Source organism: Brienomyrus brachyistius, chromosome 17, assembly GCF_023856365.1.
Source record: "Brienomyrus brachyistius isolate T26 chromosome 17, BBRACH_0.4, whole genome shotgun sequence".
In the NCBI taxonomy this organism is placed as follows: Eukaryota; Metazoa; Chordata; class Actinopteri; order Osteoglossiformes; family Mormyridae; genus Brienomyrus; species Brienomyrus brachyistius.
The window spans coordinates 2,233,851-2,259,874 of NC_064549.1; the positions used below are offsets into that span (position 1 = coordinate 2,233,851).

At 48.7% G+C, this 26,024-nt stretch overlaps 4 protein-coding genes, 1 long non-coding RNA gene and 2 other non-coding genes across 10 annotated transcripts in view; 6 read left to right on the plus strand and 1 right to left on the minus strand.

Annotated features, from left to right (window-relative positions):
- Positions 1 to 9,839, plus strand: part of LOC125711399 (F-BAR and double SH3 domains protein 2-like) — a 31,235-nt gene extending 21,396 nt beyond the window's left edge. Inside the window, exons 11-20 of the mRNA XM_048980242.1 lie at positions 1,895 to 2,011; positions 2,557 to 2,661; positions 3,501 to 3,662; positions 4,940 to 5,074; positions 5,563 to 5,646; positions 5,951 to 6,128; positions 6,357 to 6,577; positions 6,870 to 7,023; positions 7,203 to 7,285; positions 7,415 to 9,839. Coding sequence (XP_048836199.1) covers positions 1,895 to 2,011; positions 2,557 to 2,661; positions 3,501 to 3,662; positions 4,940 to 5,074; positions 5,563 to 5,646; positions 5,951 to 6,128; positions 6,357 to 6,577; positions 6,870 to 7,023; positions 7,203 to 7,285; positions 7,415 to 7,498 — 1,323 coding nt within the window. The 3' untranslated portion in view covers positions 7,499 to 9,839. The remainder of the gene's footprint in view (positions 1 to 1,894; positions 2,012 to 2,556; positions 2,662 to 3,500; positions 3,663 to 4,939; positions 5,075 to 5,562; positions 5,647 to 5,950; positions 6,129 to 6,356; positions 6,578 to 6,869; positions 7,024 to 7,202; positions 7,286 to 7,414) is intronic.
- A 363-nt stretch (positions 9,840 to 10,202) lies between these two features.
- On the plus strand, positions 10,203 to 18,071 carry LOC125711823 (NACHT and WD repeat domain-containing protein 2). 4 transcript variants are annotated; one of them, XM_048981206.1, is made up of 7 exons: positions 10,204 to 10,420; positions 10,663 to 10,751; positions 11,920 to 12,027; positions 12,145 to 12,312; positions 12,418 to 12,547; positions 12,731 to 13,287; positions 13,942 to 18,071. In XM_048981206.1, exons 1-7 carry the CDS (start codon positions 10,210 to 10,212, stop codon positions 17,686 to 17,688), a joined length of 5,010 nt encoding a protein of 1,669 aa, XP_048837163.1. In that variant the 5' UTR covers positions 10,204 to 10,209; the 3' UTR covers positions 17,689 to 18,071. The 4 variants fall into 4 exon arrangements, with proteins under 4 accessions (XP_048837164.1, XP_048837163.1, XP_048837165.1 ...); XM_048981208.1 differs by having other exon boundaries at positions 10,205 to 10,420; positions 11,736 to 12,027; XM_048981209.1 differs by having other exon boundaries at positions 10,205 to 10,420; positions 11,736 to 12,312.
- LOC125711825 (uncharacterized) lies at positions 13,067 to 19,287 on the minus strand. Its single transcript, XR_007383112.1, has 3 exons — positions 19,185 to 19,287; positions 14,122 to 14,343; positions 13,067 to 13,152 (listed from the first exon to the last, which is right to left on the minus strand). It is a non-coding gene; the product is annotated as an uncharacterized LOC125711825 (long non-coding RNA).
- Positions 19,288 to 19,293: 6 nt separating this feature from the next.
- Positions 19,294 to 22,215, plus strand: rps3 (ribosomal protein S3). Its single transcript, XM_048981210.1, has 7 exons — positions 19,294 to 19,452; positions 19,995 to 20,125; positions 20,280 to 20,373; positions 20,683 to 20,777; positions 21,168 to 21,355; positions 21,614 to 21,815; positions 22,148 to 22,215. Exons 1-6 carry the CDS (start codon positions 19,423 to 19,425, stop codon positions 21,811 to 21,813), a joined length of 738 nt encoding a protein of 245 aa, XP_048837167.1. The 5' UTR covers positions 19,294 to 19,422; the 3' UTR covers positions 21,814 to 21,815; positions 22,148 to 22,215.
- Positions 21,392 to 21,539, plus strand: LOC125712440 (small nucleolar RNA SNORD15). Its single transcript, XR_007383308.1, has one exon. It is a non-coding gene; the product is annotated as a small nucleolar RNA SNORD15 (small nucleolar RNA).
- Positions 21,883 to 22,025, plus strand: LOC125712441 (small nucleolar RNA SNORD15). The gene has a single exon (XR_007383309.1). It is a non-coding gene; the product is annotated as a small nucleolar RNA SNORD15 (small nucleolar RNA).
- Positions 22,216 to 23,584: 1,369 nt separating the features above from the next.
- Positions 23,585 to 25,898, plus strand: kctd14 (potassium channel tetramerization domain containing 14). Its single transcript, XM_048980206.1, has 2 exons — positions 23,585 to 23,806; positions 24,809 to 25,898. Exons 1-2 carry the CDS (start codon positions 23,750 to 23,752, stop codon positions 25,478 to 25,480), a joined length of 729 nt encoding a protein of 242 aa, XP_048836163.1. The 5' UTR covers positions 23,585 to 23,749; the 3' UTR covers positions 25,481 to 25,898.
- Positions 25,899 to 26,024: the final 126 nt, after the last annotated feature.

Below are 26,024 nucleotides of genomic sequence, written 5' to 3' on the forward strand. Positions count from 1 at the left end.
TACTGGGGAGATAAGGGGGTAGCTGCTATGTGGACTGTCAATGGGTCACCTGTGAAGGAACAGACAGACAGGCGGGCTGAGGATTATGGGATATTCCAGGGGAGTGAGGAACCAAGAAGCTGAAACGCCATTTTATCTCCATAACTTGGCATTGGCCTTCCAGGGAAATGCTCATTACCCAGAATGCACTGCTCAGCCGAAGACACCTGGCAGCATTTAAGCCCCAGGAGGTGGATTCCAGCTCGTTCAGAGTGTGGAATGTTTTTACCGCACTTTTCCTGCCGTTGGCCTTGCTGGCCACGTGTAAGATTCTCGGATTCTCTCATCACAGGAGCCTGCCTTGTGCCTCTGATACAGAGATCAAGGTCTTGTAATCAAAGCTTTTCTAACGGCCAGTTCCAGTGAGTTTCTAGGGGCAGCACGGAGGATAGCTGATCCGATTGGTCATGCAGTGGGGGGCTTTTCACACTGATCAGTAGGGGACACATAAATGAAGTTTTCGCAGACCTAGGCTTCCTGGAGCTCTGATACGGCGGATGGTTCCTGAAGCTGGCAGTGCATGCTGGGAAATGTGTGGGAGATTGGTGCCTGGCCTGCACTGCCTGGCTGGGGCGGTGGGGAGGGGGTCTGGGGTCCGGGCTTAGATCAGGCTCTGTGTGGAGAGGCTGATCCTGAACACTCTGGCTCTGCACTCACCCCCAAGTAAAATGCTCACTGCATCCAGCCATGTGCTGAATCGACAATGCCTCTTCAGAGCCCCACACTCCGAAAATGGAACACGCTCTGGTCTGTTCTTAATAAAATATTAGTGATTTGGTATTCACCCAGGGATATCCGGGGCGGGGCTCCCAGGCAGGCCCCAGGAGCAGCCCTGTGTTGGGGAATGGGGGATGGGGGGGGCTGAGGGCCGAGGGCCGGTGCTGGACGTGCTGCCGGGCCTCCAATGAAAGGGCTGCATTGTGACGGGCCCCACATCTGAGAGCCCCCCCCCATGCACGTGTACAGCTGGAAAAGCTGGTCCATTCCGGGGCCTGGACTACATCCGCCACGCTCTTCCGGAGGATTCTCCAGCACCTGTCTCTTTGAACAAGTGGCTCGTTGGGAAATGGACACTCTTCACTGGCCCTCGGGCCAATAAAAATGGTTCCGGAACTTGTCATTATCCTGAAGTAAATGCTGACCTTCGAACCCCTGTCAGTTTGGTGTCCTTTCTCTCCCTGTAATGTGGTTTGCGCCCCCCGGTGGTGGGACGGCTGTCCTCCAGAGCATCCTATTACAGCTCCCAGTTGCCGCTTGCTGTAAACTGCCCTCCAGACTCAGCTTGCCCCAGTGTTGGATTTTTCCTCTCAAAATGCTTCCTTCTAGCTGGAATTACTGTCATAACATGCAGTAACCTACTGATTGCCTGGCTTCCCTCCCTCTCGATAGAAACGAGACGCATTTACCTCCACTGATATTTTTTTCTGTTTTGAACCTGTGACTCAGGTTCCTATCCTGTCCTTTTTTGGGCCTGGTAGTTCTGGTCAGCTGCATACTGCTGTGCCAAGCCAGTCTGTTCAATTAAATGGAACATGCCAGTTTGGCCACACCTCTCTGAGAGTTGCTCTTTCCCTTATGTAGATTAGCGGACGTTCGCTGCCTTCTGCCCAGTTAGAACTGGCTGTGATATTTAATGCCTTAATCCCATCTGGGATGTACTGGGGACAGTCAGCTCCTACTCTTCATGTCAGATGCAGGTATGTGATGGTAACACAGTCAGAGACGCCCCAGTAGCATGGAGACGGCCATCACACCTCTTCCCTCTCGTCCCTCTCTCGCCACTGTGGAGTCTGGTGTGCTTCCCCCTCCAGAGGAATCGGGTTGCCATTATCTGACGGCCTCTTCTATGTTGCAGAGCCGGCAGCTGGAATCTGAGACGGGGACCACGGAGGAGCACAGCCTGAACAAAGAAGCGCGTAAATGGGCAACCCGCGTGGCTCGTGAGCACAAGAACATCATCCACAGCCAGAGGGTGGGTGTGGCATCTTCCCCCTCCCCCTGGAGAGCTTTTACACCGTGATGCTCTTTTGTTATTTCGTTGAGTGCAGTGAGCTCTGTCAGGCCCTGGATAGCCGCCTCTCCCTGCCTCTGCACCACTGACAGAACCTTCTGGAGAGTCTGGCGCCTCACCTGTGTTTTTATAGTTGTGGAACCTTGCTCTATGCGGTGTTCTTTGACCGCTGGCCTTCCCCTGTTTGTTCCACCTTAGTGGTTTGTAATAGCCAGGGACCATCCAGTGGTGGCATGTGACTGCGGGGACATGTTGTGGGACACCTCAGGGCCAGGAACCATTTTTAGTTGGGGTTTGTTTGGGATCAAACAGATGAGGGGCTACGGGTGGCAGTCGTTATGCTCAGTCATAAATCTGATGTAGCTAAAATGATTGCAGATGTTCTTTAAACCAGCCTTGCCTGGTGTTGGTGGTTTGAATGCTGCACCTTTAGCCAGTACACCCCCAGGTGCCTTTGCTCTGCCCTGCACTTATTTTTTTTCTTAATTTCCCCGGTGCTGTCCCAGGCGTTAGAGGAGTATGAGACGCAGGGAGGGCTTTGCTCGGAGCAGGGCCGCTGTGAGCTGGAGCTGAAAATTGAGGAGGCAAGAGAGAGTATCCGTAAAGCAGAGGTAAGGGGAGTGCGTGTGTGTGTGTGTGTGTGTGTGTGTGTGTGTGTGTGTGTGTGTGTGTGCGCGCGCACTGTGTGGTTCAGTGGGCTAGGATGCTGTAATCAGAAGGTCACCAGTTCAGATCCCATGGTCAGCAAAGTGATGTCACTGTTGGGGCCTTGATCAGGGCCTTTGTCCTCCAGTTGTTCTGGACACTAGCTGACCCTGACTCCTCAATACCTGCGTTGTTCTGAAGAAAAGCTTCTTCTAAACACTAAAATGTAAATAATAACCCCCCCCCCCCCCCCCCCCCCGAGTCCCATTAGCTCTTTTAAGATACTGCTGCTTCTGGCTCTTCAGTTCTTTTTGATATGTTTCTGATTTTCGTGGCGGGGAGGGGGGCGTAGGTGCTGTTCCAAATGATTAATTACCTTACAGTCAGAACTAAGTGTCCACACCCACAGAAATGCAAATGCGTGTTTGCGTGTGTTTTGGGAGGTGTGCTTTCTGGAAATGTGCTCAGCCTTGCATATTTCCCCCTCTGCGCTGATCCATTTAGACCCACCTGTCAGTCTGCTCCCCTGCTCTGCATCAGCTCTCCAGCCTGGATCATGTGCTGAGGGGGCGGGGGGGGTCTTTGGCATCCCCTGCCGGAGGCCCTGGATCTGCAGTTTGTTTGCCAGTGTTTAATATTTAACTTTCCATTAAGTTTTAATGGACAGAGATAGCACTCAGATTCTGGGGCATTACTGGCTTTCCCCTTAATCATCCTCCTTTAACAAGGGCCATTAAAGTAGGTCACACAGACCCGGGCTGGCATGTTTAAGGCGTGTGCGTGACGCAGTGTCTCTGGCCCGCAGACCATCAAGCTGAAGGCCGAGGCCTGTCTGGACCTTCTGCGGCAGGCCGGCGTGTCTGTGGACACCTGGCTGAAGAGCGCCATGAACCAAGTGATGGAGGAGCTGGAGAACGAGCGCTGGGCCATGCTGCCCTCGCTCACTACCCACGATGCCCCTCTCTCGGTGAGATGCACCCCCCCCCCCCCAAATCTCCTGCCCTAGGTTGGGGGAACCTTGAGGGATGTGCCTGTCATGGGGGCGGCTTGTCCGAGCTTCCTTAGGGCGCCTCGTCATGGTGTCATCTGACTCTTTTAACAGCTTTTCCTGTATTCTGGAAAACCTCAGCTGCTCTCCATGCCCCTTAACACTCCACTCTTCACATTCTGCTTTATCATTCTCCTGCCCCATTTTCCATTCATTCCACGTCACCTTGCCGTTCACATTGGAGGTGGGAGTCAGACAGGCCTGTGGGACGGAGAGTGCAGTGTGATGATAGGTGACCTCGGGCTCTTTGGCCAGTTGGTTCAATACAGGATAGTGCAAGATCCGGGCGAGCGGTGCTGCAGAGGGCTGAAGCCTGAGGCCCTGCAGGTGTGTGTGTGTGTGTGTGTGTGTGTGTGTGTGTGTGTGTGTGTGTGTGTGTGTGTGTGTGTGTGTGTGTGTGTGTGTGTGTGTGTGTGTGTGTGTGTGTGTGTGTGTGTGTGTGTGTGTGTGTGTGTGTGTGTGTGTACGCATGTGTGGGTTATGTTTATATTACATTGTGAGGACCAAATGATCCCAGATGTAATAAAATCCTGTTATTTTGATGTTGTGGGGAACATTTTTCAGGTCCCCACAAAGACCTGTGAATTCAGTTAAAAAACTAAAAGTCTTGTATTTTGTTTGGTTACTTATGTTAGGGCTGGGTGGGGGTTACGGTCGTCATGTTGGGATTAGAGTTTTCCCCATAGAAATGAATGTGGAGAGTCCCCACAAAGATATAATTACAAACCTGTGTGTGTATCTGTGTGGGAAGCACAGGAAGCACACACACCCCCCCCCCCATTCCCATTTTCATAGAAGTGGGCCAGATGTTCTAGTATTACTGTGTGAAGAGATTATCTCTCTGTAACAGGAACCATATTTTTACAGCCTCTAGAAATGACTTAACCCAGCTGGGCATTGGGGTGACACCTGTTTTTGTGCCGTGAGGCGGGGGGTCGCATACAGGCAGGAAATCCACAGTTTCTCCTCTTTTTAGCAGCGTTCTGAGTGTGTTGTGGCACGGGGCTCGCGAGGCTCTGCAGAACTTCTCTAACACTCTAGCCCTGCCTTTCTGGGCTGCTGTAGATCTGTGTGGCCTTTTCGTCTCCGCACACTTCCTCATGTGATGTCAGTAATTGACAGGCTTTGGTCTCGTCGCAATCAAATAAGGATTGAGGGGACCTCAAATCGCATCCTTGGCCGCCGTCTGTGTGCAGGGTACTGCTGACCTGGAGCGAGATGAAGGTGAGGAGTTTGAGGATAATATGGAGGTTTTCGATGACAGCAGCTCCAGTCCGTCTGGTACTCTACGCAACTACCCGCTCACCTGCAAAGTGCTCTACTCCTACAAGGTAAGAGTCCACGCTCAGCGGACAGGGTCTCTGCGCTGGGAGGAGGGCTCTACGTGAAGGGGGGGGCTCAGTGTGTAAAGATGGGCTATACTTAGACTTGGGCTCTAAATGTGCAAGGTACTACATTTACCCATGAGGGGATCTACACTTAGAGAGGGGCTCTACGCATAAAAAGGTGGACTGAACATGCAGCTGGGCTCTGCAGGTGCAATGTCAGGGTGTATTATGACAATGAAAACATTTAGTTGAAATAACTTTCATTTTTCACCAAACAATGGGACAGACATCTTATACCATGTTCATTGGGTTTGTAATTTGCGAAATGTGTCACGCATCTAGCTCTTGAACTCTGGAGGATCTCACCATCTTCTTGTTTGGTCTGGCTCAGTAAAGCTCAGCGCATCGGAAAACGCTGAGCAGCAGCACCCCCTGGTGGCTGTTCCGGCAGCATCTGCTCTGTAAGCTAGCATTTGGCCCTGTGTCTCCAGGCATCCCAGCCGGATGAGCTGACCATCGAGGAGCAGGAGATGCTGGAGGTGATCGAGGACGGGGACATGGAGGACTGGGTCAAGGTGAGACTGGGAGGACTGGGTGAAGAAGGTTCGGCCAGGACAGACACACACAGGCCAGGAGGAGCCTGGGCCTTGGAATGTTCCTGAAACACACACTTCAGTCCAAACTCCAGGAGCTCACTGTTACAGAATCCCTGGGTGTGTCTGTAGGACTCTGGACTTAAGTAGTAAATTAGCCAAGTCACACGTTTCACACTTAAAGGATTAACACATTGGATAATAAATTCATCCCCCTTACAGTACAAGGGTGCCATTTAAATGGTGTCACGAGTATGACTGATAATACTGTGTCCCCCCCCCCCAGGCCAAGAATAAGGTGGGCCAGGTGGGCTATGTCCCAGAGAAGTACCTGCAGTTCCCAGCCTCCAGCAGCCTGCTGGGGATGCTGCAGTCCCTAGCCGCGCTGGACGCCCGCTCCCACAGCTCCAGCAACTCTACGGAGCCCGAGCTGGCCTCCAGCAGCACCAATGGCGACGCCAGCCGTGAGTCCTGGGCCGCACGTCCTTCCTGCCACATTCTTAGGCACTACAGAACATTCTGGAAACTGTCAAACTCAGCGAAGTTTCCGGATCTTCTTGCAGCGTCTGTCATTATCAGGGTCTGTCGGCCATGGCGACCCGCTGTCTCACACGCACACACGCCCCCCCCCATGGTGAAAAGCCCCGCGACCCTTAACCCAAAATGACCCCCCCCAACCCCTGCCCCCGCAGTGAGCTTTGTGAAGGCCATGTATGACTACGAGGGCCAGACGGACGAAGAGCTCTCGTTCCCTGAGGGCGCAGTCATCCGCATCCTGCACAAGGACAGCCAGGAGGACGACGGCTTCTGGGAGGGCGAGTTCAACGGGCGTGTGGGTGTGTTCCCCTCTGTGCTGGTGGAAGACCTGGGGGGCTCCGAGAACGGTGACACATCCTGGGGCCCCGACTCGCAGGTACTGATGCACACACACACACACACACACACACGCGCACACGCACACGCACACGCACACACACACACACACACACACACACACACACACACACACATACATATATAGACACAGTGTGATTACAGCTCCCACTCGGAAATGTCTGTAGTCCTGATTAGTGGGGTTGGCTGCTTCCTTCCTGCAATTAACATGTTTCCCAGGAGCACTAACTGAGAACTCGTGCTGACTGTGGATGGAAGCTGTCAGCAACCGTTCTGGGCTGCCTACCCACAATGCACCCTGTCCTTTCCAGGTGTCCCCATCTCAGAGGCTCCACACCTCCCTGCCCCCACTGCCACTGTACGAGCAGCCACCGTGCAGCCCCTATACCAGCCCCGACAGTGCAACAGGACCACCCCTGCCACGGGCCCCCTCCATCAATGGGGATCACAAGGGACCCACCCACAGTAAGACTCCGGCGCCACTGGGGGCCGTCTGAGGGCAGTGCCAATCTGATAAACGTCTAGGAATGAATGACCAGCCTCTCTTTTGGGACATAGGGCAGGTTTAATCTCTTGACTGTGACCATGTGACCTCTCTCAACCAATACCATGCCTCATATCTCCTCTGCCTCATTGCCCCCCAGACCACAATAGCAGTATGGAGTCTCCGGGCTTCTGCCAGCCTCCGCGGTTCCCCCTAGATGGCGGCCCGGGAAAGCTGCGTCCTGTGAGTGCCCCCGTCCCTCCACGCAGTCCCTTGGGTCCTATTGCTTACATCGCTCTTCATCTCAATGCCATGATCACTCCATCATTAATTCCTGCCTGTTCACCCCCTCCTCCCCCCCCTTCCACCCAGGTACGTGCGGCACCCCCTCCCCCACAACAGCACCCCCGCAGGCAGGTGGAGAAGACGGAGGAAGTCGAGATCACGCTGGTGTGAGAGCGCCGCCCTGGTGGCTCACAAACTGAACTGGACCTGGCTCCTGGCCCCAAGGTCCTTGCCGCTGTGAGAGAGGCGGACAAGACAGAAGGGCCAGCCTTCACATCCCCTCTGCCCCATCACTCCCACGCCTCCCCCTGATGAGGCATGGGGCTCCTGGGGGAGGGGGCAGGATGGGGGGGGGGGCAGTTACACGTGCGCTCTTCCTGGGAGCTGCCATCGCCGTGGTGCCTTTCCTGCACGTCTCTCTTCACGGCGGGCATTATGAACGTTTAGAGGAGGCTCCTGTTTAGTGAGGAGGAGGAGGAACGGGGGCTAGATCGGGGGACGGGGGGGCATTTTGGGCGTGTTCCTCTGGACCCGTCATACGTAGTCATATCATACGTGTTTAATGTGCATTAGTACAGTACATTACTGTTGCCATAGGAACGTCATCCCACACAGCAGTACGACTCGATACTTTGGTGTTTCGTGGACCGTGGGGGTCGTGCAGAGTGGAAGCGGAGGGGGCTGGCCCCCCCGCCGCGAATTGCCTTTCCCCAGACGCCCCCCCTCCCCCAGGAACCCAGTGTGACTCTTTATCTCATAGATAAGGGAAAGTGGCAATTTCAGATGATACTAATATGACAAATGTAAGTCCTTCCAGCTTTTATTATGAAGATGTGGCTCTTTATTACTAATATTTAGTCCTCATGAGAACAAAAAATGCTACAGTGGATTAGCGGGTGTGATGGGCGGCCCCCGCGTCCCCCTCCCCAGTGTGACCCCGAGCTGTTTGTTTTTGCTTTACTGTCTTTTCTCTACGCCACCCGAAATCTGAGCATTATCGCAAGTGCATTATCTCACGTCGACCTGTCACGCGACACCGCCGAGGGCCGAGCAGGAGCTCCGCGTGGCATTCATACGGCGGGAGCACAAAGTGGCGACCCCTGCCTGTAAGTGAGGAGACCTCCCCCCAGACAGGAGGCCCGCGTGGCATACAGGCCGCAGGAGCGCAGACCTGCGACCCCTGCGTGAGAATGGGGAGAGCTCCCCCCGCTGGACAGGAGGCCTGCGGTGTCTGCACTGTCCTGCAGGGTTGTCAGTGTGAGCTGATCCAAAATATTCTGGCCTCTCTTTTCCTTTTTTCTACGACACAGCAGTCGCGTTACTTTTGTACTCGTTTTTTTATGATAGTGTTTTAATTTTTTAAAGCCTTTTACAGCTGGAGCTTTTGAAAGGGCCTGATTGGGTTGGTCACAGGTGTGTGTTTTTTTTTAAGGATGTTTTCCCCCTAAGCATGAACCGTAGCATCCCACAGTCTCTGTGACAGTACCGTGATTCCTCCTGGGGGGGGAGGGGGGATCACCTCACCCCCCCCCCATTTTGACACTTTAATCCCAGAGCACCCCCCCCCCCATAGCATTTCATTCTAGCCGTCTATGGAACCCGACGCAGTGTGAGGGGGCCTTGACGCCATTTTGGTTTGTTTGTTGTTTCCTGTAATTCTTTGGTGATTTTTGCTACGGGCTTCGTGACAATAGCCAGACGCTCGAGTCACGGTGCACGGATAAAGGAGGGGGGTGGTACTGGTGACTGATGACATCCTACACCCTGACTGAAACGGCGAGGTCGGGCCAGGCCTGAACGGGGAAGCGGCTCACGGGGAGAATTCTCAGCACTTCTTTGGGAGCCTGACCTGCCCACATCGCGCACTGGGGTGGCTGTGCAGCCATCCGCCCACGTTGGCCGCATTTGCGGGTTGGAGTTGTGTGTGTGTGGAGCATGAATGGGGGGGGGTGGGCTCCCCCACAGTACGAAAATGGCCCATGGTTTGGTGAGGTGCTGTTGCATGGTGTTACCGGAAGACGAAAAGAGGAAATGTAAAATAACATTATGTGGAGAGAATGTGCATTTCAGTATAAAATAATCAGTGTAGATTTTGAAAGTAGATCAGAAGGGAGAATATATTATCTGTGCTGTCTATTTACCTCTCCTCTCTCTCTCTCTCTCTCTCTCTCTCTCTCTCTCTCTCGTTGATCTCACTGAGATCTGTAAAATGTTATCAAACTTGTTTTGAAGTTTATCGTTTACAGCAGTCCCTTCTTCCCAGAATCCCCGATTATTTCCCCTTTATTTACTCTGGACAGTTACAAGCTCTTCCGTATACCAGCGGACCACACATGGCTTTGATTTTATTTCCTTTATCTTTACTCGAGAGCTGCTAAAAGACGTAGTGAGACGGACCTTCACTTTCAAGCAATGACAGTATCAGAGCAGTGGTGAAAAATTCTGCATTTTATTGGCTGTAAAAAGTTTGTATTTATTGTGTACAAATGTTAATAAAACAAATGGAAAAAGGTGTTATTGCATTGTATTGATCTCCAAACCATCTTCTGATATGAACATCCAAGCTTTTCCTTTTTGTTTGTTTTCATATTAAGAAAAAAATATATGAAACCACATAATGCACTATTTGACTAAAGTAGCCAGTGGCAGCGTTTACCACCATTCAAACCCCACATGTGCATGTGACTCCAGAGGTTTGGGGGCCCCCTATTGGTCTTAAACGGTCACTGCATTAGGGGCTGGGGGGGCCATATCGTACACCTTTTGTGTGGGGTAAATAATGAACCTGAAATTGTACCTATCATTTAAGAGAGAGCTAAACTGTTGGGGTTGCACGGCCTTTCCTAGTCCTCTGTCTGTCACAGTGGGAGGAGTCACGGCCCATGTTGGGCGTCCGGGGCCTTGATATCTCTGAGGGCTTCCTGTCAGGATGCCAAGAGCAGCAACACGTCCAGCCCTGTCTGCGGCTTCATCGCTCACTTCTGTCTCTGACTGGATTTCTACTTACGCTGTTCTCTGTTGCCTCGATGGAAAGCGCTGCAAGAATTTCCCAGAAGTCCTGTGTTAAAATATACCTGTGCACTAACCCCGAAGGTACGTGCGTCCGTGTCCGTGGGTGGGGAGTGTTACGGCGGCAGAAACATGTTCATGGTGAGAGGAGCAGGTTTGAGCTCCTGTTCCGTTACTAGTAAACTGATAGCAGCCTAGACTTTTCCTAAAAGAAGGGTCATTCGAAGTGGACTATGTGAGACTCCCAGCTTTACAGTAGCGGCATAGTGAACGCTAACGTGAACGCATGCGAGGGTCCATCTGAAGGTAACGAGCTGTGTGTTCAGATTCAGAGCTGGAGAGAAGAGTTCTGCGGGAGTCTGTCTTCCCGAGACTAAGGGACCACTGCCTCCGTGCCCACCGGGTGGACTTCAGGGTAAGACCCCACATACATACACACACACCGGCGAAGGGGTCTTACCCCTCCGCCAGGAAAGTTAAAAGCTGTGTATGTGGTTTAGGGGTGGGTGGGGCTCGCTGCAGCAAACTTGCCCTCATATCCAAGCCCAGGGCTTCATGAGAACGTTTGCCTGCTGTGGATGCAGTGCTTTGAATGCTCCCTTTGTTTCTGCAGCATGCATAATTTATGTTTCAGTTCTCAAAAACTTAAGAAAAGTGTTTGCCTGGAAGGTCTGGCAGATCGGCCATCCCGAACAACGGTCACATGACTGCATTGTTTATTTTTTCAGGAGGTCACCCTATCCTGCCATAACAAAGAGATAACCACACATTTACATTATATGCTTCCAGAAAAATACATGCCTTTCTCATAACCATCGTTTTGGTCCCTGCTGAGATGAAAGGTTTGATTATGGTGTCCACAGTAACTCGTTCATAATCAGACAAAGATTCACGAGAAATTATTGTCAAATGCACAGTAAACAGCTGGTTACACCATGCAATGGAATTCTCATTCTGCATTTCCTTCCAGCCCCCAGTAAACACCAATAAATCACAAATATAAATCAAGGTGCTTGCAGTAAGACAATAAATACATAAATAGCACAATGTAAAGATAAACAGTACAAAGCAAATCGAATTTCCCTTCCAGCAGAGCAGTAGGCTGCAGATAATAATGCCAGAAGTGGTTTGCATTATACAGTCAGCCCTCCATGTCCACGGGAGGTTGGTTCCAGGCCCCCGTGGACAGCAAAATCCACAGATGCTCCCTTCTAAAAAATGCTATAATATTTGCCTATAACCTCCCATACACTTCAAATCATCTTTAGACTACTGATAATACCTAATACAATGTGAATAGTTGTTTTACTGTATTGTTTAAGAAATGATGACATGCATAGTATATCTAAAAAATATATATTTTTTTCTCTCTCTCTCACACACACCCAAAAATACACAGCACTTCATTTGTGTGGATGGAACATAGCGCTTGACTCGTGGAAAGTTGAAGCTTTGCTTTTTGGAACTTTGGAATTTGTCTTTTCAAATATATTCGATCCACGGTTGGTTGAATCTGCGTATTCGGATTCCATGGATATGGAGGGCCGACATACCTACTGAGATTGAGATGACCTCCCCCCCAGGTGATCGACCCTTACGAGAGCCATGGATGCCAAGGGCCTCCAGGGCCCAGGGCCCGACAGCAGCTCCTGGAGGAGTGCCGTGTCTCATCCAGTGGGCCCTTCTTTGTGGTGATTCCATTCCCATGTTCACAATGTATCATGTATTCAGTAATAAATTTTAATTTAAGGTACGCAAGCTACATTAACAAAGCCAAGTAACATGTTCCCCTTTGGGGGGGGGGGCAGGCCTTGCTGGGGCAGCAGTATGGCAGTGCATGCCTACCCACGCAGATAGAGGTCTCCGAGTTTCAGGCAGTGCTATGGACATGCCAGCAGATGAAAATGAGCACGAAAACTCTAGAGCGCTGGTACCGCAGGGATGACAACGCTATCCCCGCCTCCTTCTTCCTACAGGTAAGCTTACATATCAGCATCACCTTAAAGACACCAAAACATCTCTACAGTGGCACCATCTCAGCAGGCAGTTCTTCAGCTCAGTTCACGCACGACATTCCTCAGGCAGGTGAAGAACGTGATGAGAGAGAGGTGGCCTACGAGGATGTCGGGGCGATCCTTCAGACTGTTGTGACACGATGCGTTCAGGAAGGGATTCTGACCTCTGAAAAGGCAAGGAAGTACTTCACCTCAGGTGAGGGGAAGCTGGTCACTGTGCTGATCTCTCATGGCTGCTGATGATTAACGCAGATTAATCTTTTTGCTTGCTTTTCATGCTAAATTGGTATGTGCTGAGAATCCTGAGAATCGTGTGCTTTATTCCTGTATGTCATATAGTAGAGCTTGGATGGTGTTAACGGTTTTTAACACCCCCCAGCTCTAGAGAGCGAACTAAGATTTGCACTGGAGGACCATCCCCTTGAAGATGTCGAGAGGTGCTTCTGTTATGTACACAAGTTCGCTGACATGAACGACCAAGGAGAGGCAACTGGAGAAGCTGGGCTAGGCCTGGTGTCAGACTCCCCGGAGCAAGCCTCTCTCAACAACCCCTTGATCTATCTTCGGGAGCAGTTACTTCCAAGCCTGGCTGCCCCCCAGCAGATCCTCATCTACACATCCAGCCCAGATGAGGAGGACACAGAGGCCAGGAAGCAGTACATCGAAGTCCTTTGCCAGCAGCTCCACACTGACTTGCGGGACATCATCAACCGCACTCTCGTTAGGGACCAGGCACACGCCAACGACCCCCTCGTCCAGGACCTCCTCCAGCAGTGGGATCTCTGCAGCATCTACTCTCGTCTGTACAAGGTGGAAAGTCCGGAAGTCCAAGATGTAAAATCATATCTAGAGCAGAGCGATACGAAATACCCGCTCATCATCAGCGGGCGACCCTGCGTGGGCAAAACCGTGCTTCTGGCTCACTGTGCCACACAAGTAAGTCAGTCACTATTTCCCAGTTTCCACTGGTTTCCTGATAATTTCAGATGATATAAATGTCATAGATGTTAGACATGTTTTATCAGTTGTTTTATCGAGTTGTTCTAGAACATTCACAGATTGTACTGTACTAGGGCTACCACGATTAGTCGACAGAGTCCATGACGTCGATGCTGTAAATGCATCAATATCCATATTTTAAATCAACACATCACTTTTTCATTTAAAAAATTCGTTCATTATAACGAATGTTTTCCTTCATGATTATGGGATTAGTTCAAATTACTGCAATGGGCTGGCCCCCGTCCTGGGTTGTTCCCCGTCTCGTGCCCGTAGCTTTTGGGATAGACTCCGGACCCCCCGCAACTCAGTAGGATAAGTGGGTTAGAAGATGGATGGATGGATGGATGGATGGATGGACAATATACACATCTAATAAATATTATAGTCATATTACTAATCTACTTTTCAAATTGTGGGTGAAAATAATGTCAAGTAAATGGTCGATTTGATTTTCTGGAGGAAGATTAATCAGTTAGATTAATTGCCCAACAGTCACTAGATTAATCCCTAGAAAAATAGTTAGTGGCAGCCCTACACTATACTATTCAGTAGTTTAACACCATTTTCAACAGATTTGTTTCTTTGTAGGTGAAAACTTGGATGGACGGAAAACACCCTTTAGTGGTGGTTTATTTTGTGAGGGGCGACCACGGCACTCTGAAAGAGCTACTCATCAGTGTGTGTCACCAAATCACAGCAGGATGCCTAGATCAACCACATCTCCAAGCATTCCAGTCACTCAGTCAACTGGTTGAATACTTTACAGACCTTCTGATTAGGATTTCCACATCAAAACGTCCTCTAATCCTCATCCTTGATGGGCTGGACCAAATGGGTCACGAGGAAGATGGGTCCTGCAATCTCACATGGCTTCCACAGTCTTTACTTCCCAATGTCAAACTCCTCATTTCCACAACACCTAAAAAGTCAGCAACCCTTCAGACCCTCATGGCTCTGTACTCAAAATCTTCTCTGTTCTTGGAGCTGGGCCTGAAACAGAAGAGGAAACTCACCCAGATGCTCACAGACCTCCTGTTCGCCTGCAACAGGAGAATCACATCAGGACAGCAGCTATATGTGGGTCAAGCCTTGGAACACTGTCCTCTCATGATGTATGTTGAATTACTCCACAGGCAAGTGTGTGAGTGGGGATCCGAGACAGAGGTCACTGAGCATTCCATAACCACAGGAGTCCACAACAACATTGGTATATTCCTAGGCCGGCTTGAAAACAAACATGGGACAGAGTTAGTCTCCAGAGCGATGTGCTATCTCACAGTTTCCAGGTTGGGCCTCACAGAGGCTGAGTTAACTGATGTCCTATCTGCAGACAACAGAGTGCTTTCTCAATACCTGCCTTGTGGAGAAACCCCACCATGTAAATTCAGGGTCCCAGAGACTGCAGTAGAGAGCCTGCTCATTGACCTGAGGGGTTTTCTCCTGAGGAGGTATGTGGCTGGATGCAAGGTGCTCTTCTGGGCCAGCAGACATTTCCCACTAGTCGTGAACAAGCTCTACATGAGTTCAGATGAAATAACCCAAGACGTCCACACTGTGTTAGCAGACTACTTCAGTGGACGCTGGGCGTATGGTAGAGCTAAGTCACTAATTGTCAGCAGGGATACCATCGAGCAGTCAAACTCCCAGCCTGCTCCTCAAATAATACCAGAGAAGGTTTACATTGACAGGCTACACCCTGGGCAGCCCTGGCTCATTGAGTCTCCCTTATCACGCATTGTGCAAGTAAACTTGAGGAAGATTCTGGAGCTCCTCTTCCAAATGAAAGCAGGTGGAAGGTTGGAGGAGTTGGGAAGAACCGTAATGTCTTTTGGGTTCCATGAGGCGATGCTGAAGGCAGGTCGTCTAGAAGAATTAGTCTCAGAGCTACAAGACGCTTCCTTGCTTGTCTTCCACCAAGAGCTTCGACTTCTTGCCAGCATCTTTAAAGACTCAGCCTGCCTGCTCCAAGACTGTCCTGAAGACTTGCCTATGGTGATCCAGGCTAAGCTTCTCCCATTCCTTGATATTGTACCTAGTCTTGAATGCTACATAAAACAGGTCTTTGAGGAAGGCAGGAAAAACAATAGCTTGTCCGTGGTTCATTCCTCCGTCACCACAGTGCCCTCAACGCGCTGGATGTTGTCGGATGTGGACCCATCCCCCGTCGTGCAGGTGTTAGATGTTCAGTGCAACACATTACTGATAATTCTCCAGAATGGGTCCCTTTGGGCTTGGAAGGAGCATATCCCAGGAGGCTTCCAGCACATTCACTTATCAAACTTGGAATTTTCAGGTGGCAAAAGTGCACAGGATTTTCTGCTGCTGTCAACACGATGTGGGAAGCTCTTCTTGTGTCACTTCCCCGGTCCCTCATGCATTTGTGAAGTAAACTCTGAGAGCAGCCTACCTGACTCACAAACGGGCCGAGGCACTAGACTCCAAGTTGAAGGCTTCTTTGTGTTGGACAGTATGATGTTTGTGTGGTACAAAGACACTAGTCATGTTAGTATGTTCGATGTAAACACAGGAGCAGGTCTCCCCCCACTATGCTGCCAATCCAGAGTGACCTGCATGTCATGTTCCCCTAATGACCTTCTCATCCTATGTGGACAGGATGAAGGCAAGGTCTTGCTGTTTGATGTTCAAAGTAAACATCAACTTTCCACATGCTCCAATCCAGAGGGAGGCTCTGTTATTTCTACTTACTTTCATAATGAGAATGAGCTTGTGTGTGTGGACAGTTTTGGGAGTGTTTTTGTATGGGATATGAAAACCACATCTGATCCCAAGCTTAAGAAATCTTGCTGTTTTACTGAGGACCAAGATGATGTCTTAAATACTGAACACTCACATGAAAACAGAGCCTTGGTCATTTGTAAGAAACACCAAGTCTGGCTGTGGGACACTAGTGACTGGACAATGGAAGAGCAGTTTAGTGTACCTGCAGGTAAGACTTTCACTCAAGCCACGCTAGTCAAGGGGGGCCATCTTATCATTGCTTCCCTGGAGGATTGTCCATTCCTACTGGTGTGGAAGACGACCACTGGTCAATGCGTTCTAAGTCTAGATGTTGGTGGCACCCAAGTGGCTAAGTTCCTCAAACAAGAATCAACCCTTTTAGCCATTACTGCTAATGGAGTACTCACTGCTTGGGGCTTGGACTTGATCTGGCGGGCCTCTGCGATCTCCAGAACTGGCATGAAGGTGAAAAAGATCCACCTGGAACCAACTGGAGGTCACTTTTACACTGCAGATGGCACTGAGCTGGTGTGGAGGTGGGATATGCTAAGCGGGAGAGCTGGGTCATGCTTCGAACATGAGGGACGTGTAAAGACGTTTGCCCTCTCTCCAGACTGCGAGCATCTTGTCTCTGCATCCGCAGCGGACATCTATGTCTGGCGAATAGACACGGGGCAGAATCTCCATCGCATACGCAACAGCAATCCCGTTTCTAATCTGCTCATCACACCCAACAGCAACTTTGCGGTGTCACTGTGCCAGAGGGGCCTCTCTCGGGTTTGGAAGCTGACCAGCGGCCACATTGTATGCAGCATTCACCTGCACCTGAGAAACGCCGCCATCTCGGCCGAAAGCACCTTTCTCCTGGGCCTTCACAAGCACGACCTCCTGGCCATCAGCCTGTGGTCTGGCTGTACCAACAAAAAGTTCTTCTGCTCCAGCAAGTTAGTTGTGGTAGCCTTCCAACCTCTGCTGCATCATCCCGAATACGTGCTGGTGCTCAGTAGTTCTGGCTACCTGTTTACTTGGAAGGTCACAGAAGAAACCATCTTCCAGCATGTTCAGGTACCTCACACTCTTCTGGATCAACCAGAGTTATTTCAGTTCTCCTCAGACGGAAAGTATGTTGTTCTGTCCACTACTGGTATGACCATTAACATCCTGGACACCCAAAATGGGAGACTGTGTTTGATAGAGGCTGAAACCCCACTCTTGCTGGTTAGCATGGATGTTGCTGGACGCTACATTGCGTACATTTGTGTGCCTGAACCCAATGAGTGTGTCTGCGACCTCCATTCTAAGCCAACACTCTTTGTGGCTCACATGTCCAATGGAAAGAAGGTGGGGAGGCTCCGCCTTGGTTCATTCCCCTCCACCCTGAGGCTCTCAGAGGAACTATGTGTCTATGTGGGATTCCAGGATGGCTCTGTGGGCATTTATGCTATTTCTGACATGCCGGATAGCAGTGACATCATAAGGAGGCGCCTCAGAGATCTCGGTCAGGCGACCCAATGTCCATATGAAGAACCCCAGGTCTGGGAACCACTCACAGCACATACTATAACATTCATGGATCCTGGTTCTAAAGTTGTGTAAAGCCGCATGACCTCCCCGCAGCAACAGTAACGATCCTTAAGGAAAGACCGTGACATGGTGTCCCAGCCATTTTCTGTCTCTGCGTTAACTTTTGTATGATACATAAAGCTTGTAGATGACTTTAAACTAGTCTGTATAATAATTCACAAGTAATATTGTGCCTTTGAATTACCTGCTTTTTTGCTAACTATAATAATGATGATTACTGCTTCAGGTAAACAAAATAAGAATCTTGCTGAAATAGAACGTTATGTACCGAAATATTCTTTTTTACAGACAACCATTTTGTATGTTTTTTCTACTAATCTGGCAGCTTTGTAATAACGTATCTACTTAACTGGTTATCTAAAATTTTATCAAAATAAACTTGTGTTATAAATGTATGCATCTTGATATTTCATTAAACCCCAGTTAAATTGTGTACCTTTCTCTACGATGGACCGTTTAACTACCATGCACATTTGATATTCATCATCACAAATTAAATTTTGTGTCGATCTAAAACAGCAACCTTTGACAGGGCAGTACAGTCGGCCCTCGATTATCGCGGTTAATCAGTTCCAGACTCTACCGCGATAAGTGAATTTCCGCGAAGTAGGATTCTTTGTTTATAAATCGAATATTTTCGTAGTTAGAGCATAGAAAACCTGTTTATGACCTTCTAAATACGGTTTTTAAAATTATTAGACATGAAATAACACCCTTTAGTCACCATTACTGGTATGATTACTGGACACGTTATCAGGATCGAAGGGTTTATTTGAAATCACTCCAAATGCAGGATACAGGAACATGTAACATCAAAACGTCAATGACGGGGGTTACAGACTCTGACGAGGACTTAAATACACCGGAGGAATCAATCTGATAGGAAACAGCTGGCACACGTGGTTAATAAGGGGGCGTGGCGCACAAGAGGATCTTACAGGTAGGTCAAGACTATTATAATCGTATTACCCAATATATTAGACAAAATAAGACATATTAGACGTTACAAATATCATATGATTATTGTATATTTAATTACGAAGAGCAAAGATGCTTCCGATGCATCATTTTCACTGTCTCGATCAATTTTTAATGATTATACAAAAATCCGCGATAGACTGAAGCCGCGAAAGTCGAAGCGCGAAGTAGCGAGAGACGACTGTAGTTGAAAAATTCTGCCAACTGGCTTTCAGACTCTCACGCAAAACGGCAAATCTATTTTAATCCATTATAAACCATAATTTAGCCAGCAGGAGCGTTGGGGTACTTATCAAACCTTAAAGACTATCTACAAGGTAATAAAACTATAACATACATGTAAATGCATATGCAGACTTGTCTCAAATTGAAAATCTCACCCCAGTCAGCTGACCAAAGTTGGCAACGTAGTGCTAGGCAAAAATAACTGTATAAGCCGAATAGAAAGTTATTTTCACGGTCAAAAAACACAGGTTAAAATTCAATGGATATATATACTGTATACACAAATACCAAGCTTAAAGACGTACCCTGGGGTATTGACGGTAATATGATGTATGAGTGTACGTCCCTTCGGGGACGATGGTTTAAAACCCTCCACGGTGTACCAGGGTAGGTGGTTAGAAGATGGATGAATGAATTGCGAAGTGCGTCGAATAACTACAACTACCATCAGGCAAAGGGAAAGCGCCTCGTGTAGGTCACGGCGGATATAAAACCACTTCCGCCGGAAGCGGCAGCCCTTTCCTTTCTCAGGCACGAAGAAAGATGGCGGTGCAGATCTCGAAGAAGAGAAAGGTTAGCCTATATTTAGCTTACTCTGCATTCTAAAAGAACTGCAAATGGTATCCGATCGAAGTGTGTTCTTGTCACAAGCATTCTTGTGGGTCCCCCAGAGTGTTCTCATGTACCCTCTGACATACCCAGAGAGAGGATTACTTTGGATTGGAGCGGCGGCGTCTTGCTGCCATCGCAAACATGGCAGGGGTTTGGCTTCCTGCAAGTCAAAGTTCTTTTGGTTTGGGTTTAAACTACGCGTCATTCAGCTTGGATAGTTTGATGCGGTCAATTTAAATAGGTAGTTAACTTTACCAGCAGTACTTGTATGCGCAAGATATGAGTTTCTGTCCTTGTAAGATGTCTGTAACTGGGCCGGAGAAACACCCGGCATTAACCGCACTGTAATTCAGCAGGCTGTAATGGAGGTGTAGCACTGTCCCTCATACACGTGTTTTTAGAACCTACAATTTTTCAGTAATGGATGATGCTATGCTTAGCAGCTTTCAGCAAAAAAATGGGGTTGGACAGCACCCTGACAATTGACCACGTTTCCTTCGCAGTTCGTGTCCGACGGCATCTTTAAGGCCGAGCTGAACGAGTTCCTGACCCGGGAGCTGGCCGAGGACGGCTACTCCGGCGTGGAAGTGAGGGTTACCCCCACCAGGACAGAGATCATCATCCTAGCCACAAGGTGGGGACCTGCCATCACGTCTCCTAAGAGCCCTTTAATTAAAGACGTATTTCTTTAAAAGATATATAGAGTGTAGTAGTGGTTAATCACAGGTCCCATGAGGCATGTCCTGGTGTGATAGTGAATATTCCAGTTTAAAAATACTATGCTTCAGGACCCAGAATGTCCTGGGTGAAAAGGGCCGTCGCATCCGTGAGCTGACCGCTGTTGTCCAGAAGAGGTTTGGCTTCCCTGAAAACAGCGTTGAGGTTAGTGATGGTCACCTGGCTTGATGGCTTCATTCTTCCTGTTGACTGTCAGCTGGTATAAATAATTCATAGCTCTGATGCAGCCTTTATCAATATAAGGCACTAATTACCGATAGACACCCAAATCTCAGAATATCTCACTTGGCGAAAATGATGATTGTTGGCAGTAAACTTAGTCTCTGTTTTCATCTGTACCTGTAATTGCGTGTAGATCAGATTTTCAACTTTGGGTTCTGAACCTGTTGCCGTGTGCCCGACCTTCTGTGCCCTGTTTGTGCTGTGACTGTGTTTTCGCCGTCTTCTCTCCAGCTGTATGCTGAGAAGGTGGCCACGAGGGGGCTGTGTGCCATCGCCCAGGCCGAGTCTCTGCGCTACAAGCTGCTGGGGGGCCTGGCTGTGCGCCGGTGAGTGTGTCCTGCCTTAGGAGCAGCCCTGTGGTTTTAGGGCCAGAGGGGTGCTGTGAGGTGCTTGGCTGGTGATCGGCTGTTTGCTAGTTTAAGACCCCAGTAGTGATGGTTCTTATCAATGAAATCATGCACCCTAATTGTTCTAGTGAGATGTAGTTTGCATGAGAGGAATTTTGGGTAGTGATGAGCATGTTGGTTAATCAGCTAGGAGTCTGGATCTTCTGTATGGTCTCATGGGCTTCGTGTGTCGTTTTCTTTGAGCTCCTTCCATTGAGAAGTAGGGTGATGTAATAGTATTAGTGCCCATAGCTTAAAGCTAATGAACAATTTAATGTAGATGTACAAGCAAACATTTCGGCAGCTGAGAATAATAAACCTCTGTTTCAGGGCCTGCTACGGCGTCCTCCGCTTCATCATGGAGAGCGGGGCCAAGGGCTGTGAGGTGGTTGTGTCTGGCAAGCTCAGGGGCCAGAGGGCCAAGTCCATGAAGTTTGTCGACGGGCTGATGATCCACAGTGGAGACCCCGTGAACTATTACGTGGACACGGCCGTCCGCCACGTCCTGCTCAGGCAGGGTGAGTGCCTGGTGACCTGATCGCGGCGACTCTGGCCTTCTATGAAGATACGATGACGAATCGGAAGAGGACGTGCCACGTCCCTGGGGTGCTGCGTAGGGCTACGTTCTGTATCCCTGTGTCCAGGCCTCAGAGGCAGGGTCTCCCCATCGCTTGATGACATTGAGGCATTTGTCTGAGAAGGCCTGCAGTGCATTCTGGGTGATGAAGTCAGAGTGAATCTGTAGTCGGTCTGACCCAGGTGGTGCTTCTCTCCAGGTGTGCTGGGCATCAAGGTGAAGATCATGCTGCCTTGGGACCCCAGCGGCAAGATCGGCCCCAAGAAGCCCCTCCCCGACCATGTGAGCATCGTGGAGCCCAAGGACGAGGTTCTCCCCACCACCCCCATGTCAGAGCAGAAGGGGGCCAAGCCAGAGGTCCCAGTCATGCCCCAGGGAGGCCCAGTACCAACCGCGTAAAGGTGAGAACCCAGGCGAGTGCTGTGTGAGGATGGTTACCTGGATGGGCTGATTGTCACTTAAACTTCCCTTCGATGAGGATACGATGACGAGTCAGAAATGGACGGAACTGGGACCAGGATTCTGTTTCAGGGACACGTTCTGTGTGTCTGTTCGGGTCCCGGTCCCCGGTCGCCTATGCTTGATGACATTGAGGCATTTGTCTGAGGAGGATGGCAGTGCTCGCTGACATTAGCGTTGCACGTAAACAGCCATTTATGGTGTAGCTTTCTTTCTGTTCTGATTGGTTCCTTCCCCACCGTATTTCTAAAGTGTCTTAAACTTTGTTTTGCAGGTGTTTGCTGTCTCTCGAATATGGAAACGCTTGGATTTTCTGTACAATAAAAGTCATAAAAACCATGACTGCTGTGTTGGTGTTATTGAACGTTTTCAGGTGGTCATCATGGATTTGGGAGTTTGCTTTGAGCTCATTTCAGCTGATTGGGGCAGATTGAAATGTATAAGTCTCCCAACTTCTTTGCTCACATCCTGTTGCAAATTTAACCCTGATGAACCTGCTGATGGCGGTTGCTATTGCTGCTTGTATGGTTTCTTCCGTCAGGTGAATCATAAGTGTGTCCCCTAGATGTTCAGCTTTTAGGGGATGGGGGAATGGACACCGACAGGATTCATGGTCTTCATGTGTTTTCTTTTAATGACAGCAGTCGATATAACAAACACCAGAACATTTATATTTATGACAATTATCCAGAAAGTGCAGCTTTTGTCACTGCCGTGTCTTTCTGGGTTTTAAAAAAGGCAGATATTTTATATTTTCCAGCGCGACCTGTCCGCTGGTGGGAGTGTGTTCACCTGTGTGTGCATGGGGTGGGCGGAGCTCCGCCGTGCGCGATAGCGAGCACAGGAGAACTGCGAACGCGCGACCGTGCAGAGACAAAAATGACAAGCTGTCGTGTAAATATGATAAATAACATAAGGATATTTAGTTTAAGGAGACAACGTATAGACCTGTTCAGTAGGATAGAACTTAAATGACTTCTGTTGTGTTCTGGTGCTACATAGAAAATAAAGTTAGCTTGACCTTCAAAGGGGGTGGGGGGCCCCCCTAATATAATGATAGGGGAAACACTGCATAGGTCATCACTGTCTGTCACAGTTCCCCAACTGAAATTTTATACAGATTGGTTTAGTAGAATATTTAAAGTAACCGGCATCTGCGGGGGGAATGAAGAGTAATTGACTCTGTGTAATTGTACCTTTTAAGAAACAAATAGACTCTAGTAACATTTTTGTACCATCGTCAGTATGTTATTGATTTTTGTACATCGAGGATGTCCCCCAGACTCCTTTTCTGTACCTTAGGGTGCAATTGGTAGCCCCTTGAGGGTACAATCCCAGTGACCAGGGAAGGTACAAACTGGTACTCTTTTTCTGACAGTACTTTAACAGAATTGTTTAAAATAGTGTTTTACCTGTCAGTCCTTCACAACTTGTGTCCAGGTGAAGGTTACGGTAAGAAAGTTGTGTTGATGTAAAAGGTGGGAATACACCTACTAGTATTTAGTTTTGTTGTATTCAGATCTACTCCTTTTCCTATTCATTTTTTTTGTAAATGTCACAATCACAACTTTACAATAAGGTTATTTTTTGATGTGTACTAAGTTGAATTTGCAGTATTCTAATGTGTCCGGCATGATCATTGTTACTTTGTTGCATCTAGTGTAAACTGTGCTTTGACAGCCGCCCAGGATGTTATTTTATGGGCAGAAAATAAATGTGACGGAATATCTTCTCGCTGAAACTTAGGCCCTGCATGTTATCTCAAGCGAAGGAGTGGCTTTCGCTGGTAACCACACCCGGCAAACTAATGCACCTGTCTTCCCTGCGACAAGCACACTGAAGGGACAAATAAGTATTCTGGTCGAAAAGAACAAGAATGAGTCTTCCTGATTACCGGTCCTCCGGAAAACAGTCCACTCCCGGCGTTCAGCTGGTAAGATTTCGTTGCTCTCATTTTGTGAATTAGACTCGCCTGTTGTGTTATGTACGGGACTTTGATTTTCATAGTTTGGGGCTAAGAGGATTGCGAATCTACACCCCCGGAGAAATGCAAGCCCGAAAAGCCCGTGCGACACGGCTTATTTTAAGAAGATACGATACTGATAATAATTTTACGATCTACGAAGTACGTGCAGGGCAGTTTATAGCTATTGGAAAGACCAGAGGCTAAGTCGAGTTAACCTGGTGCATTACTTTATTTTTCGTAAGAAGATTGGTATAGGGGCTGAAATGCTCCGGGTTGTAGCCCCGAGTGTTCGGACCTAACGCCGCCCCTGAGTACATGTAGGAGGCTTGGTCTCGGTCCGGGCTGCAGGTTCCACGCCCAAACCCGGGGCGTCCGCTACACCGCCCCGCGTCCCTCTGCGTCTCCTGGAGCCTCAAGTATGGAGTGCAATCGGTATTTTTACCGGTAAATTAAGCCTGTGATCCGAATACAATGGACAGTAGACATCGACCAAAAGCCCAGGAAAGCGCCTACAATTCCGTGAAACTATCTGCGCATTTTAATAATCGATGCAACAACGTCAGGATTACATTTTCTAACACTGCTCCGTGCTCTATGAACATTACGCGTATTATTAAAGTTGATAATACGAGAAATGATAACATGTAATAAAAACAATACAATATAAAAATAAATTAGGCGTATTTATAATACATATTTTAACTCCACTATATATTTCTTAAAAAGCTGAAAAAAGACTTTCGTTTGACATTATTTCATTAGGTCTTCAGTGGAATATTTAAGTCAAATTACATCTTATATTATGTATTATGCTAACAACTCAGGCTGACAGAATGGTTACTTAAGCATCTGCTTAAAGGCACAGTGATCATTTATTAGTGGTGTATTTGACAGTTTGATTCTCATTGATCTTTGCCACGACCCCCAGCTGAGGGCCACTGAGCACTCTCTGCTGCTTCTGATTCACAGCATTCGCCGATCGTGCAGCTGAACATCGGCGGGAGACTGTACAGCACGTTCCTGAGCACTCTCCGGCAGTGTCCCGGCTCCAAGCTGGCGGACATGTTCAGCGGCTCACCCAAGCTGCGCACAGACGCCGAGGGCCGCCACTTCATCGACAGGGACGGCACGCACTTCGGGCAGATCCTAGATTTCCTGCGCTCAGAGACGCTGCCCTCGGAGAACGTGTGGGAGGTGTACAGGGAGGCCCTCTTCTATGACTTGAAGCCCCTGGTCAAGCAGCTGGAGGAGTCGGCCCCGCTTTTTGGGGAGATGGTGGCCAGGCAGCAGTTCCTTGCCAGGGTACCTAACTACAAGGAGAACCTGGAGGTGATCATCAGGATCGCCCGTGCTGAGGCTATGGCATCCCGCCACTCTGATGTCATCATCTGCATTCTGAGGACGGAGGAGGACGTGACCAGGTACAACAACGCCGTCAATGACTTGGATGCCAACAAGGAGTCGGTGGTAAGATTTGGGCCATGGAAGTCCTCACCCACTGTCGGAGACCTTCTGGACTGTATCAGAAAGGACATCGAGGCCAAAGGCTACAAGATTAGTTTTAAACCCCACAGTGCAGAGAAGGGCTTCGTTTTTAAGAGTTATGACTTTTTCCACAAATTAACTTTCACATGGTGGTAACTAGTTCACTTCCCCTGAAATGTTCTGGTCATGGAAGTGACGGATCACTGAAAGCCAATCAAGCTGTAACCACAAGATTCAAATCTAAAGTCTTATAATCTTATAATCTTTACAGTGAAACACAGTATTGCTCTGTGGTACAAGGACATTCCACAAGGATCATTTTGCCACGTGTCTTTTAAAATTTAATATAAGAGAAAAACAATTCATTCAATAAATGCATTTATAGTTGTAGACTTGTGTCAGCTGCTGATTTGGAAACCTTGTGCTGGCAAATATAGTGAACCTACTTCCAACAGAAAGTATATCGCTATAGCAGCATATCAGTGAGCCACTTGTCCAAATTATTGTAATAAGGCATGTAGTATCTCAAATTGTAAATAAAGAATCCACATCAAATAAAGATCAATTAAACCTATGCCTCATGATTTATAGTTAATATAAATGCTAATGGAATTTTGGGGAATTCCCACATACTCCTTTTTCGGCGGAATTGCAAGGTGAAGACCAATTCACTTTTATAAATGAATAAATAATAAATGAT